The sequence below is a fragment of the Rhododendron vialii genome, chromosome 2a (assembly GCF_030253575.1).
Source record: "Rhododendron vialii isolate Sample 1 chromosome 2a, ASM3025357v1".
In the NCBI taxonomy this organism is placed as follows: domain Eukaryota; kingdom Viridiplantae; phylum Streptophyta; class Magnoliopsida; order Ericales; family Ericaceae; genus Rhododendron; species Rhododendron vialii.
Window position 1 is genome coordinate 29,387,953 of NC_080558.1, and position 15,451 is coordinate 29,403,403.

Sequence of the window (15,451 nt, forward strand, 5' to 3'; positions counted from 1 at the left end):
GACAAGCTCCGGTGCAAGGGACAAGTTTTGACCGTCCGATTGAGCTCTGGTGCTAAAACAAAATCTATGGTTGAACCTCTGTTCTCAATTCAAAGCCAAGTTGTGTTCAACTTGAATTGACTAAATTTGACAACGGGGTTTTTCTTGAGGATTGGGGAGGTAGGTGTGGTGATAGAAGAGGAGGAGAGGTTGTGAAAAAACTCTGTGCGTGTTAGAGATGGGCAGAGGACCGAGATGGAAACATTATAATAGCCTTTTAGTCATCATCTGAGGGACATGAAGGCCTTTTCATAGAAGATTCTCCAACTTGGAGCGTGAATTTGATGGACGGTTAATTTGGATGGTATTTCTCATGGTTCACTTCAGTCCAAAATCATGCATTTGCCCTCAAGTATCGTGTCAAGAAGTGAGAACCGATACACAAGAGGTTTAAAGCACATGGGTTCAAAGCGGACTTCATCATCTTTTTTGTTTGAACACCCATCCCCGTGTATGCCAACTCCAGTATAAAATAAAGCACTTTTCCTAGATGTATCTGAAATCCCAACTTAAAACGTTCAGTGAAAGCACAACCCGTCACATTAAACTTGTATTTCGTCCCCATTATCATCAGAGTGAACTGTACTAGACTTTTAAGCAGAATGGGAAGTCTAAAACATTAAGAATTGTATTCAAAATACATCGACTCTTGTATTCTAAACTCAAGGGAATTTTTATAGTATACTAATACTCCCTCCGTCCCTTATTTAGAGTCCAATGTTTCATTTTGGGTTGTCCTTTAATAAGTGTCCATTTTCTAAAGTTAGTGGGTAAAAGTTAGTGCATTATCTATTTTGTCCCTAAAAGTAGATTCTATTTTGAAAAGTGAATGAGTAAAAGTGTAATGATGATAGGTAAGCAGTTAAGTGGAGGAAAAAGTTGATGTGAAATGTATAATGATGATTTTTTTTTTAATAAGTTAAAGTTACGAAGCAGGACATTTAAAAAGGGACGGAGGGAATAATTGATAGTATATAGATACGAGGAAAGGAAATCAGAAATGAACGACTCACAAGTGTTATTACAACAGAAAATCCAACTTATATCTGAATATGGCATCACATAGCGTACATACACAATTAAATTATATAACTACCTTCATCAGAGTCAAGCTCGAGGGCAGATATCAACGGAGTCAGAGCATTGTATGCTCCGGTAGCTAGGAATAAATTAGCCACCTCGGTCGGATGAAACCCATCCCAATATGCATACAGAGTCCTATTACTGCATGGAGCAAGATTTGGAGCACATAGTCCTTTTCCAATGTTTGATGATACAACACAGCATGAAGCATTTGCAATCGTAATACCTGAAATGAAATACATTACAATCGTTCAATCATTTATATTTGAGGTTTACTATTACGATCAAAAGACAAGCCCTATATCACAAAAACGGGGGGAATAAAGTGCATGAATCATGAAATCTCTCAAGAAAGATACAAAACCAGATAATGCAATTAAGACCATAAAATGAATGGGAAAATAGCCTATAAGTTGATGCCCCCCTTCCTTACTGCAGGTTCTATGGCTGGATTTGAAGCTAGGATATGGGTACGAAAAATGATACTCCCTCTGTCCCAATTTGTTGCGCTGTTATTCTTTTTTGGGATGTCCAAAAATGATTTGTATGTTTCAAAACTTTCCATTTTTAGATATCTAAATTACCATTTTGCCCCTCCTTTTCTTTTATACATTTAAAAGAGGTTATATTTTCAAGAAACCAAAATAGAGCAATTATGATGGACAAATCAGTTTCTGAGCATGGCAAGGAAACTTCCCGCCTCATTCAAAAAAAATTAAAATTTCACTTTTTGCCTAATTTAAATATTCTGTCAAGGCGTAAAATAGTAAAATTGATAAAAAAAAAAATCAATGTAATTATGAAATTTTCTTAAATTACGTGAAAGTCAATATGGGCGTAACAAATTGGGACAGATGGAGTAACAAATAGAAAACTCAAAAGATCTAACAATTCACGGTGGTTAGATCCTTTCTATTCAATAGCCTTTTTCTTACACAAATCCTTGTCCCAAATAAAGTTTAAAAATGTAATCCAAATCTCGTATAATGTCAAAACAATTTGGAGTTTGGACAGACGATGAAAAGTGGGGTGCATAGTGCAAAGGTTCTCAAGTTGCCCGGAAAAAAAAGTAGAAAATAGTTACAACTTATAAGGTAGTACTAGTCTACAGAGGTAGTATTATTGCTAATTAGTTATGGAGAAGCTTGAAAAACAAAACAGAGAGGACAACGAATTCTGATGTTGTCAATGTTGCAATTATAATTTATAAATGGCAAGAGGTGTTGAAAAGCATATAATGTCAATGGGTACCCATGTAATGCCCAAGCAATGAGGTCTCGGTGGCGGAGGAGGACAGACACACCTAAAAGGCTAAAACCAATAGATGCGTTCTTTTACTTTCAAACTAAAAGCTGAGAGATTTGACAAACCAACTAATTAAACCATATGATCCTACTTTTAGTTTCAAAAGCATTAGCTTTCAACACACAACATGGGCAACAGCAGAAGTGATAAGACATGGGACAAATTTGCTTACAAAAAGATTAAGGTAACTTACCGTAAGCAGATGCATCCCCGGATGGAATTTCAGTAATGTTTATGAAGATGAATTCCGAGTCAGTCAAGTTGTTGTTGAGTTCATCAACAAGCGTGCTAAGACCTTCATTGAATAGTTGCACATCCTTGTCAATAACTTCCACGCATGCAGATCCGTTTGTGCCATAACTAGCCATTTCTGCTGGAGTACAACCTATTTCACCAAGTCCGAACAATGCAACCTTCCTTGTTCCATGCTTGTACAAAGTCTGTCATAACAAATGCATACAAAAACAAGAAAATAGTCGTTACCACCTTCCTCTAATTAATTTTTCAGAGGTAAATAACCGATCTAATATACATGGTTATAAATGAACTGAGCAAAGAGGCTTGGCCAATGTCGTGAAACTTGATTAACAAACCCACATATGTTGAACAAAATATATTAATTGTAGTCTAAGCCAAATGCTGTTTTAAGCTCTTGATTTTTGTGTGGTGGCATCGGTTACAAGCTCGGTAACTAAGCCTGGACGCCGTGAGCCGAGGTCCTGTAAGTGTCCAGTCTACAATCCGGTGCAAGCAATGGACCCCGGTGTGCCGTTCGGCTTGTAGGTCAGTAACACTACCTCGGCGATGGCTTTGGTAGCCCCCAACAATATAGAGCATGTATGTTCTATGTTCCCGAAGCCGCCTAAGAGAAGTAGTTACGCCGGATGGGGGCACATGAGGATTGTGCGGCAAGCGTAATCATTGGGATTAAATCTGGCCATGTGCTCCGTAACCGCTTTTTCCCATTCGTCACATATGACGTCACCCGAGGCGGTTACCCGAGCGTATCCTCCACGCGCTAGCTTGGAGGCCAAATAAACCTAGGCTTATAAATACAAAGGGATACTCACCTAGAGAGGTAAATCATTCTACCCTAACCCTAGGCCTACATTCTTTCCCTGAGATCTAACTTGATCATCGGAGGGTCATTTGGCAACTCCAGCCCTAGTGACTTATTGTAGGTCCAGCAGCAGGAGCGCGTACCCGTTGAGAAAGGAGCCTAACCCGAACTACGGTCAAGGTCCTGTCAAATCAAACCCCTACAATTGGCGACTCTGCTGGGAACCTAGCCATCCTCTCAGTGTTCATTTCCTTCTTTCCAGAAAACTCCGTTCATCGTTCCTACTTCAGACATGGTGGTGGTCGAAGAAACGTACCACAGTGACAACACCCTCGGGCTCGGCCCCCTAGGGGACCATAACTTGGCCTCCGACGGAGCCAATGCCCTGGGGAAAGCTCATATGTCCATCGGAGTCGGGGCCGGGACCTCAACACCAGAACTCCACACCTACATCCGCCACTTGGAACGGAAAATCGATGACCTAACAATGGTCGTGGAACGCGACAAGCACGTTCGGGACGAGTTGGTAGAGATCAAGCATCTCCTCCAGATCTCCCCATCTCATTCCTCCGGGAGCCGTGGCGGAAGAAAAAGCCATCATAGCCCTCCCCGCAGTCGCGAAGGAGTCCACCTGATGGAGCTCTGACCATGGCCCTCAGTCAAAGACCGCCTCGAGCCACCAGGTGCAGAGGACGGTCAAACCGAAAGGGGTGCGCGGCATAGGGAACGTTCTCGTTCCCCTAAGCAACCTCGAGGGGAACCATCCGCCTTCGAGAGGCTCGGAGCAGGAAGCGTCTCTGCCTCTTCTACTCATTCGGTTCGAATTAACAAAGGGCAGCGTGAATCCACCCCAAGCTTTACGAGCACTGCCAAGGAAGACAACGGCCTCTTAGAGTTCCAGACGAAGGAATACCGTGAGCGTCTGAAAAATGCCCGAACCAAAAGCCCTATCGTCTCACACCCTAAAGAAATCCGTAACAGAAGCCCAGCCACCGAACGCCTCGAGCCTTCTCCTCGGGATACCTACCGAACAGACCGCCATGAGCGCTCCCCCCATAAGTCGGCAAGCGTCGTCCCGGAGAGAAAGGAGCATGAAAGGTTGGATCAGCTTGTCCCGAAGAAGCATACAGCGGCCGAGCGTCCAGACAGTTCCGACCGTTCGATCCGACCTCATCGCGACGCCAGGCTCGAAAGACTCATGACATCTCCCTTCACGAAAGAGATTGACTCGGCTCGGCCCCCCCCCCCCCCCCCCCCCCCCCCCCCCAAAGGGATTTACCCAACCCAAATTTGCCAAGTATGATGGCAAGATCGAGGCGCACACTCATCTGGTCCAATACAAACTCGTTATGTCCCTCTTCCTCCGAAACGAACCTTCGAACGATGCCTTCTTGTGCAAGGTTTTCCCTGCCAACTTCGGGAACTTGGGCCTCCCATGGTTCAACTAGCTCCCAGCTTGATCAATCTCCTCATTTGACTCCCTCTGCGATGCCTTCATGACTCGGTTCATTACAAGCAACAAGCACAAGAAGGAGATTGATTCCCTCCTCGCCCTCCGTAAACGAAATGACGAAACGCTTCGTTAATACGCCGGCCGCTATTGGGAGTTGTTCAATGACATAGAAGGCTGTGACAGTGTCATCTCGGCCAGAGAATTCAAGCTCGGTCTCACTTCCCAGGACGAGCAGGTCAATGACGACCTCGCCCGCCACAAGCCCAGCTCCATGAAAGACCTCATGACTCGTATCGAGGGCTGGTGCTAGCTCATCGAATCCAAAGCTAAGAGGGGCATTGGGAAGCTCACAAGCTCAAAGACAGCGTCAGCTTGGTCATCCCTCCGGCTCCCTTACCTGTTTCAACCCCTAAAAAGCAGGTCAACAACATCAAGTAGTCTCCGAGGAAGGGACCGAAGCCAAGCGACTTCAATTCCGAGAAAACTGTCTTTACCATTCCAATCTACCAGATCATCGACCAAGTGAAAGATCAGCCTTTCTTCTCTTTCCCGAACCAAAAACTTGGCACCGAGAACTGGAAAATCACGAACCCTATCATCCGATGTAGTTACCACAACAAGTAAGGTCACTTTACCACTGCCTGCAAGCCCTTCAAGGCCTACTTGGAGCATCTTGTCGCAGAAGGCCATCTCGGTTACCTCATTGACCACGAGAAGACCTAGGCTCGAGCATAGCGAGCCGAGAACCATACCGTACCGAAGAAGAAGTTCAAACGATCCATGTTATCCACGGCCCTCTGAACTCTGAGGCCGCTCGTATCATCCGTGCCAAGTTGAATGACTCATTTTCTTTCAAACAGGTCATGTTGGTCGGTCTCGAGCCAAAGTGCCCCAGGACCGACAACGGCTCCAAATGGACTTTCACCTTTACCGAGAAAGACCTCGACTGCGTCCAGCTCTCGCATAATGACGCCCTCGTGGTCACGCTACACATCGGAACCTTTAACATCTGGCGCGTCCTTATGGACCAAGGCAGCTTTGCTGAGGTCATGTAATATTCTCAATTTAAGGATTTGAAGATCTCGGACATTGACCTCCGTCCCTCTGAATTCCCCCTCATCGGGTTCAACGGGGCTCCGGTATGGCCCCTCGGCACCATCTGTAACGCCCCGAATTTTGGGTACGTTAAGAAGACAATTTATTGATAAAAATCTATAACGCCCTGAATTTTGGGTACGTTAAAAGGACATTTTATTGATAACATCAAATGGAGTCTGGCTCTTATTACAACAAATACTCTTACAAGAGTTCAATATTTACACAATGAAGGGGGGGTCCTAAGGTTCCTAACTACAGCTCCTCCTTCTTCTCCATCCTAGCCAGCTCCTCGGCTCCAAAAGCTTCCACGGTGAACTGCTTATCCTGATTATCTACAAAATCTGACACATTATACCAGCGTCACCACCGATATAATATGTCAGGGTCACCAAAAAGGCAACACCGTGAGCTACAAAGCTCAGCAGAGTAATCCCATACCCGCTAACCCATACTTACAAACAACAGGAAATAACACATCGATTTCCACATGATAAGTATGAACACAGTTTAATCAATGACACATCCACATTTGTTAATCAACTATCGTTGGTGTCCAAGATTTCAGAGTTTCTCCTACGCGACTCATCGTAGACCGTGTCAACATTTTCATTTACAAAACAACCTTTTAAAATCATTAGCATTGGCTCCGTACCGCGGATAACCAAGCCACGCACTTTCAAAATCATTTGCATTGGCTCCGTACCGCGGATAACCAAGCTACACACTTTCAAAATCATTTGCATTGGCTCCGTACCGCGGATAACCAAGCTACACACCCAACCTTGGTTCCGCCGCGCCGGGTTCCCAAGTATCCTCACAATGGTTCCGCCGCGCCGGGTTCCCATTGGCACACAAAAATATTTGCATTGGCTCCGTACCGCGGATAACCAAGCTACACACCCAACTTGGTTCCGCCGCGCCGGGTTCCCAAGTATCCTCACAATGGTTCCGCCACGCCGGGTTCCCATTGGCACACAAAAATATTTGCATTGGCTCCGTACCGCGGATGACCAAGCATACACACCCAACCTTGGTTCCGCCGCGCCGGGTTCCCAAGTATCCTCACAATGGTTCCGCCGCGCCGGGTTCCCATTGGCACACAAAAATATTTGCATTGGCTCCGTACCGCGGATAACCAAGCTACACACACCCAACCTCGGTTCCGCCGCGCCGGGTTCCCGAGTATCCTCATAATGGTTCCGCCGCGCCGGGTTCCCATTGGCACACAAAAATATTTGCATTGGCTCCGTACCGCGGATAACCAAGCTATACCTCACCATGGTTCCGCCGCTCCGGATTCCCATGGGAATGCACATATTTTAAAACCCTCGGTTCCGCCGCTCCGGGTTCCCGAGTATTCCCACAATGATTCCGCCGCTCCGGGTTCTCATTGGGTTTTTCAACACACACCACACAATGGGCTACCACATCCGGCCACATTGCGGTTTCCAAAACATTTCAAAACCTTTTCAAATGTTTCTTTTACATACGCACACAACTCACATAATGCCACCCAAAACCGGTCATTATGTTGTTTCAAAATATTTCCTTCCTCGGAAAACATTTCTTTTAATTAACCACACCCTAGGTGTCATGTTTCTACTTTCTCGGTTCTCGTGTCTCATTTACATTCAAAGACTCCGCGGTAGGACAAACGTAAGCAAGAATTATCCTAACAAGATCATCCAATTCATCACGCTCAATCACTACTTATAGCGTAACGCCACATATACGGACGCCTTTGGAGTGTATCACTTATGCTTTATTCAAAGCACAACGCCACATGTACGGACGTCTTTGGAGTGAAATCACTTATGCTTTATCACATACCACAAGTAATACAAGCAATTCATATACGCATACTCATAACTATCTTAAAGATCAAAATACGAATACTTCTAATCAAACGATAAGTACGTAAATACAGATAACCTACTTTATATCATACGGTTCTATACATAGAGTTAGGGTCAACGGGTTCTACCTTACTTCTTGGCGGTAGTCGGCTACGGAAAGCACGTCGGTGGTCGGGCGGAGTAACTTCCTACGGTGGTCTCCGGTAGCTTCGAAAGAGAAAGGTTTCTCTGAAACTTCTACTTGACTAATACTACTACTACTTTTGGATCGAGAGGGTGGTCGAGTGGCGGTCTAGTGGCGGCTTAGGATGAGTTTCTTGAAGAACTCAAGAACACTCAAGAACAAAGAAGAACTAAAGAAAGAACAAAGAAAGAACAAGATTTTTCTAGAGAGAAGGAAGAGCAAAGCTTGTAGGTGTGAGTTCAATGCTTGGAATGGGGTGCTATTTATAGGCAAAACCTTGGCTCCTTCTCCCTCTTCATGGCCGGCCCCCCTTTCTCTCTCTTTACCTCAAATTTTGACACATGGCAAGCAATCTTTGAAAGATCAAAGCCTAACCCTAGGCTTGCATGGCTAAGATTGTCCTTGGATGGGTTTATGGGAGATTTGGTTGGAAGATTTGGAGACAAAGGTACAAGATTTGTCTTTGAACAAATCCTAGAAGTACAAATGGGAGTTAAGTTTGGTTAGGAGAAAGATTCACCAAGGATTTTGAAAAGATGAGAAAGATCAAGGAAGTACAATCCTATCTTCTACTCTCCTTCCTCCTCTCTCTCTCTCTCTCTCTCTCTCGGGTTCTCTCTCTCTCTCTCTCTCGGGTCTCTCTCTCTCTCTCTCCCTCTCTCTCTTTCCCTAGTACACTACACACATACATGTATATATATATATATATAAATGCAAGAAAGAATAAGAAAAGTACAAAGGTACAAGATTTTCTAAATCCAAATCCTATTAAAGAAATCCAATTTAGGCACATGTTGATTAAATAAATAAACTAGGGTACTTTTGTAATCTAGGTAGATCACACCTCCCATTTAAACAAATCCAATTGGGTACAAAATCCCAATACAAAATAATAAAAAGGTACTTAGGAGAATATTAGGCTTTAAAGGCTACATAATAAAATATGGGTACTTCATCACATGGGGTTTAAGAAAATATTATTTTAATGAACCCATGTACTTGGTGAAAGAATAACTCTTTTACCCAATGGACAATAAATCCCCTAACTGTTATCGTCCAATGGATAATAAGGTACGAGTACTTTAAATTATAATTTAAGTCTTTTAAAAGACTACATGTCCTTTTTGAAATTTACCCATGTGTTTATATATATGTACTTAGCCAAATATAATAAAGGAAAAGCTTTTGTCCAATGGGTAAAGATTACCCTAACAATCATTGTCCAATGGACAATAGTTACTAGGGTACTTTTTATAGTGAAATATTCAAAAAGTACTTTTAAAGTAATTATAAAAGTCTACTTCCAAAATATTATAGTACTTTGTCCAAATCTTTCAAAAATCCTTTTAATATAAAGAATTGGGTTTCTATTACCCAATGGATAATAGTTCCCCTAACTTTTATTGTCCAATGGACAAAGAATAAAACCAAATTAATAAAAAGAAATAAATAAGTTATTTTTTTAGGGTTGAAGAAGGTTGACTAGTCAAATCAACTTTATTGGAAGATTCTCTAGTCACATCGATACTTTATTTGGTCAAAAGACTCTATTACCCAAGGGTTACTAACTTCCCTAGCGGTTATTACCCAATGGATAATAATTTCCCTTGCAGTTAATAACCATTGGACAAAAGAGTACAAGTACCATTTATTTTAAAATAAGATTTTGAAAGACTACATGTACTTTTATAATAAAAAGTTTATTATCCAATGGACAAAAATTACCCTTATGGTTATTATCCAATGGATAATGGAGGGGTGGGAGAATCCCCAAAAAACAATGCATATAAGTACTAGCACATGTTTTTATAAACCATTAAAATATTATATCTTTGTACTTATCAAAATATTTTAAAGGAAAGCCTATTGTCCAATGGATAAAAATTACCCTAACCATTATGGACCAAAGGGTAAAGGCAAAGGTTCAAAAGGTCCAAAGGGTTCAAAAGGTCCAACTAGTAACTAGGTAAGTCGGTTGCTTGGTTCCTCCAAGTAGTCGGTTGGAATTTAACTAAATTGGTCACGTAGGTTTTTCTAGTCAAGAGTTTAACTAAGGACCAAAATCTAACTACGACGAATATTTAACAAGAAATCATATAACACTCGAGAGAAAATAAGTAATTTAAATAAAATTCAAATTTTTAACGAAATTTTTATAGACCAAAATTCAGGGTCGTTACACCATCACTATTCCCGTCCGCACAGGATTCGTGGTCCTTGACATGGAATTTGTGGTGGTAGATGGTCCTAGCCCTTACAACGCAATTGTCGGGCACACCTGGCTCCATAAGTTGAAGGCCATCACCTCCACTTATCACCAGGTGGTCTGCTTCATTGGTGCTAATGGACGCCAGAAGGACCTGTATGGAGATCAAACTGCGGCCAAAAGATGTTATGTCAACGTGGTCCGAAGCAGTAAATAGACTTTTCGGGTCAACCTCATCGAGGTTCCCGAGGCCCCAGCTTTGAAAGACATCGGCAGACCGGCCGGCGAGAAAGTAATAAAAGACCTTGTCACCGTCCCAATCATCGAAGATGGTTCCCATTTTTTCCTTGTCGGTTCCTCACTTAGCGACTCCGACCAGAACAAGATGGTTGACTTCCTCAACAAGAACATAGAAGTATTCGCATGAACCCCATATGAGATGCCCGGGGTTGATCCCTCGTTTATCTGTCACGAGCTCAACATCGACTGAGCCAAACGCCCAGTTGTGCAAAGAGCAAGGCGATCCTCCCCGGTCCACTCCGAAGCTATCATTGAAGAGGTCAACTGCCTCTTAAATGCGAAGGCCATCCGAGAAGTGCAATACACCAGATGGTTGGCCAACACTATGGTGGTCAAGAAGAAGAATGGCAAGTGGCGAGTCTGCGTCAATTATTCCAATTTCAATGACGCCTACGTAAAGGACTTCTTCCCCCTTCCACGGATTGACCAGCTCATCGATGCCATAGCCGGCCATGATCGACTCAGTTTTATGGACACCAACCGGGGCTACCATCAAATTGCCATGAACGAAGGAGATGTCGAAAACACGGCCTTCATCACTCCACACGGAATCTTCGGATATCTCGTTATACCCTTTGGCCTGAAGAACACTGTAGCCACATTTCAACGAATGATAACCAAGATGTTCGAGCATTTACTAGGCAATACCATGATGGCTTACATTGACGACATGGTGGTTAAAAGCATGCTTGCCGGTGATCACCTGACCCACCTAGCCGAAGCCTTCGAAATCCTCAAAAAGCACAAGCTCCGCCTCAATGCCGAGAAGTGCGCCTTTGGTGTCAGCTCCGGCAAATTTCTTGGTCACCTCGTCTCCCATCGCGGTATTGAAGCCGACCCCGCTCAACTACTTGCCATTAAGAAACTCTCGGCTCCACACAACAAGAGGGACGTTCAACGTTTAACAGGCATGGTTGCTGCCCTGAATCGATTCATCAGTCGCTCCTCCGACAAATGCCAGCCTTTTTTCACCCTCTTGAAGGGCAGCCGACGAAGCTTCAATTGGACAGAAGACTGCGATCGAGCCCTTCAGCAGTTGAAGACTTACCTTTCTGAGGCCCCACTCCTCGTCACGCCATGGGACCAGGAGGACTTGTTCCTATACCTGGCCGTCTCTCTGCACGCTATAAACTCGATGCTCGTCCAACAAGAAGGACGGGAGCACCAATCCATCTACTACTCTAGTAAGACAATGACCCCTACCGAGAAACGCTATCTACCACTGGAAAAACTTGTTCTCGCCCTCTTCTCAGCCTCCAGGAAGCTCGCTCCCTACTTCCAGTCACACCGCATCATCGTCCTCACCAAGTACCCTCTTAAGTCTCTCCTCCGGAAGCCGGACCTTTCTAACCGAATCTCTCAGTGGGCTGTCAAGCTTGCGAACTATGAAATCCATTTCCATCCTTGGACAGCAATCAAAGCTCAAGTCCTCGCCGACTTCATCGCCAAGCTCACTCCGACCGATTCTCCTTCAGCTCTAACTCCAAGTACCAAAGCAGTGCCCCAGAGAACTCGAGCACTGCCTGGAAGCTTTTCCACGGAGATGTATGGAAGATGTATGTCAACGGCGCCTCCAACAGCCGAGGCGCAAGAGCGGGAGTCGTCCTCCTATCCTCTTCCGGCATCTTACACGAAAGCTCTCTCTTTATCAACTTCACAGCCTCCAACAACGAGGCTGAGTACGAAGCATTGATCTTTGTGCTCAAAATGGCCGAAGCTCTGGGCATCGAAGAACTTATGGTTTACAGTGATTCCCAATTAGTGGTTAACGAGCTGTTGGAGGAATATGAAGCTCGGGACGACCAAATGCGTACTTACCTTAGCTCTGCCATCCGACTTATCAAAAATTTCAAAGCTATTCGAGTCGAACATATCTCCAGGGAACAGAATGCCCATGCCGATGCCCTTGCAGGGCTTGCCTCGGCTTGCTCCTCCTCAAGACATCATTCTGTCTCTTTCAGCTCCATTGACAAGCCCAGTTTTAAACTTGAAGTATTGAATCAAAAGGTACTCAGCATAGAGCTCGGCCTGAGCTGGATGGATGAGATCATTGGCTACCTGCGAGATGATGTCCTCCCCACCAACAAGAAGGATGCTCACCGACTCCGCAATAAAGCCCCTCTCTTTTGGATCAATCCGAACGGTAAGCTTTACCAAAGATCATTTACCGGCCCGTATCTGCTGGTCGCACAACCCCACCAAGTACCGGGCATCATCGAAGAGCTCCATGCCGATGATAGTGGTTGTCACTCCGGTGGACGGTCCCTCGCTCACTGAGCCATCTTCCAAGGGTATTAGTGGCCAACAATGAAGAAGGATTCTGAAGAGTTTGTCAAGCGTTGTCGGAAATGTCAGATGTTCGCCCCCATTATCCACCAGCCGGCTTGGGACCTTAGCCCCCTCACCAGCCCTTGGCCCTTCTCTCAGTGGGGCATGGATATCGCCGGCAAGCTCCCTGTTGCTCCCGGTGGGTTCAAGTTCGTTTTAACCGCCACCGACTATTTCTCAAAATGGGTCGAAGCCGAGCACTATCGAAGAAACAGACATCATTCGTTTCGTTTGGCGAAATATCATCTCTCGCTTTGGCGTTCCTTTCGCTATCATCACGGACAACGGGCGATAGTTTAACGGGCAGAAATACTGGTCCCTATTGGACGAATACAGTATCAAATGAGACACATCCACTCCGGCTTACCCCCAGGGCAATGAGCAAGCCGAGGTTGCAAACAAGGTAATTTCATCTGGTCTAAAGCGCCGACTTGAGTCACGCCGGGGCAAATGGGCCGAGGAGCTACCCAAGGTGCTCTGGGGCTATCGTACTACACCTCGGTGATCCGCCGGTCGCACTCCCTTCTCCTTGGCATTTGGAATGGAGGCTATCATTCCCCTCTAGGTTGGGCTCCCAACAATGCGTACTGAAAATTTTGACGAGTCGGTGAATAACGACAACATCGCTTCGAACCTTGACTTGGCCAAGGAAGAACATGAAAATGCAAGGATTAGGCTTGCGTCATATCAATAGGAAGTTGCCAAGGGCTACAACCATAGCGTCCTTCTTAGGTCGTTCAAGCCTGACGACCTCGTTTGGAAGAAAGTGGTGGAGAAGGTCCAAGTAAAGGAAGCTAATGCCCAATTGGGAGGGTCCCTACCAAGTCCTCAAGCACCTCGATTTGGGAAATTACAAGATGGAGAAGCTGGATGGTTCTCCTATCACCAAATCCTGGAACGCGAACAACCTAAAGAAATTCTATGGCTAGCAGCGCCTCGGTTCTGAGGACCCGTCGACTTCCTTTTTATCCGTACCTCTAAATAATTTTGTTTTGGGGACAACTTGCTTATGAACCGACAGTACCTAACAAGTATCAATGAGAATTTTTTTTCTTGCCAAAGCTTGTTCTTTTTGCTTCTGTTGTTTACTTTTTCCACTAGGTTCGTTGTCGTTTGAACCATTTTACATCGACTTCAGGGGTTATGTCTTCTCCTGGGTAATACCCTCGGACAAAATTCCCACAAAGTCACCCCACCCTTTGCGCTTGTTCGGACTTTCGGTCGTTCGCCTTAAGGATAATCAGCTTTTTCCCGAGCCCCTTATTCTGACCCACCAACAAGTCACCCACTGCTCAAACTCTTGGCTGACGCCACCTCCCCTTCGGGACACCAGCCCACATCCCCTAGTAGCCCTACATTATCATGAGTTTCCATCACTCCACTAATTTCCTAACAATTAGCCGAGCCACCCGGACCCGAAGCAGGGGCATGAAAATTCAAAATTGCTACATACTTGCTTCGGATTAGGTCACTCGACCCCTCCCGACCTTGCCAGAGGTAGGGGCTTCGAAAATTGACCCTTATGCTTCGATTCCTTCCCTGCCTATTTAACACAGCAGGCCCACCTGAAGCATAGGGCACCTGCAAACCAACCTTTTTTCTGAACCAACACCTTTGGGTACGTTTGGCGAATGCTTCGGTTAAACTTGTTTCCCAAATCCACAAGTCTCACTGAAGCAGGGGGATCGACACCCAAGCAGCAACAACAAATTCATACAAACATTTCAAAGATAAACATAACATTTGGGAAAAGAAAACATTCATTCACACAAGCTACAAGGTGAATTGCAAGTTCAAATCCTACTTAAACAACAAGTGATCAGGCTTCGGCCAAGCGTTCGACACCTGTCATAGCAAGAAATATTTACAAACTTTGGAACGACAAACTCCAAATGTCCAGAGCCGTCCAATCAAATGGTAAATCAAAAGTTCAAAACATTTTTCAGAAAAAAGACGGGTGAAGCTCTTTCATGTGTTAGCAGAAGCAGGGGCGTTGGGATCAGCCTGGTTCTCGGGGGCCTGCAACTCCTCGGGGTTCGGCACTATTTCATCTTCCTCTTTGGGCAGCACGAGCTCTTTGGGAGGTGGCTAGCGCATGGCTCGGAGTTCTGAATCTTTAGGAAGATCAAGTTTGCTTAACAGGGCCTCGTGGCTGAAGCGTAGTCTGTCCAGGAAGTGATCTCTGTACAGCTTGGCCTCGATCTCCCGAACCTGCTTCTTGTATTCCACTTCGGCCGCGTCTCAGCCTTCATCATAACCCTTGTTCCTCGCGAGCTCGGGTGACCTTCAGAGTAGTTGCATCCTCTTCGGCCTTTGCAGCTCGACCTTCCGCAAGTACCGTCTCCTTATCACACCTCTGGAAATCCGCGAGGTAGAGGTCACAAGTCTCCCGAGCAATCTTCAGATCATCCTCCCTCAGCCCAAGAGCCTGCTTCAACTCCTCTATCTTCTGCTCCTGCGCTTTGCATCTGTCATTCACCGCCAATACCCGAGCACTAGCTTGCTAGCACAAAATAGAAGAATACATCACAAGTGTAAA

The 15,451-nt window shown here is 45.0% G+C and overlaps 1 protein-coding gene across 1 annotated transcript in view; it reads right to left on the reverse strand.

The window, feature by feature from the left end:
• Window positions 1-1,042: 1,042 nt before the first annotated feature.
• The window catches only part of LOC131316088 (GDSL esterase/lipase At5g45670-like), a 105,226-nt gene continuing 90,817 nt past the window's right edge, over window positions 1,043-15,451 (reverse strand). Inside the window, exons 4-5 of the mRNA XM_058345361.1 lie at window positions 2,621-2,867; window positions 1,043-1,348 (exon numbers count right to left, since the gene is read on the reverse strand). Of these exons, the coding sequence (XP_058201344.1) occupies window positions 1,119-1,348; window positions 2,621-2,867 (477 nt within the window). The 3' untranslated portion in view covers window positions 1,043-1,118. The remainder of the gene's footprint in view (window positions 1,349-2,620; window positions 2,868-15,451) is intronic.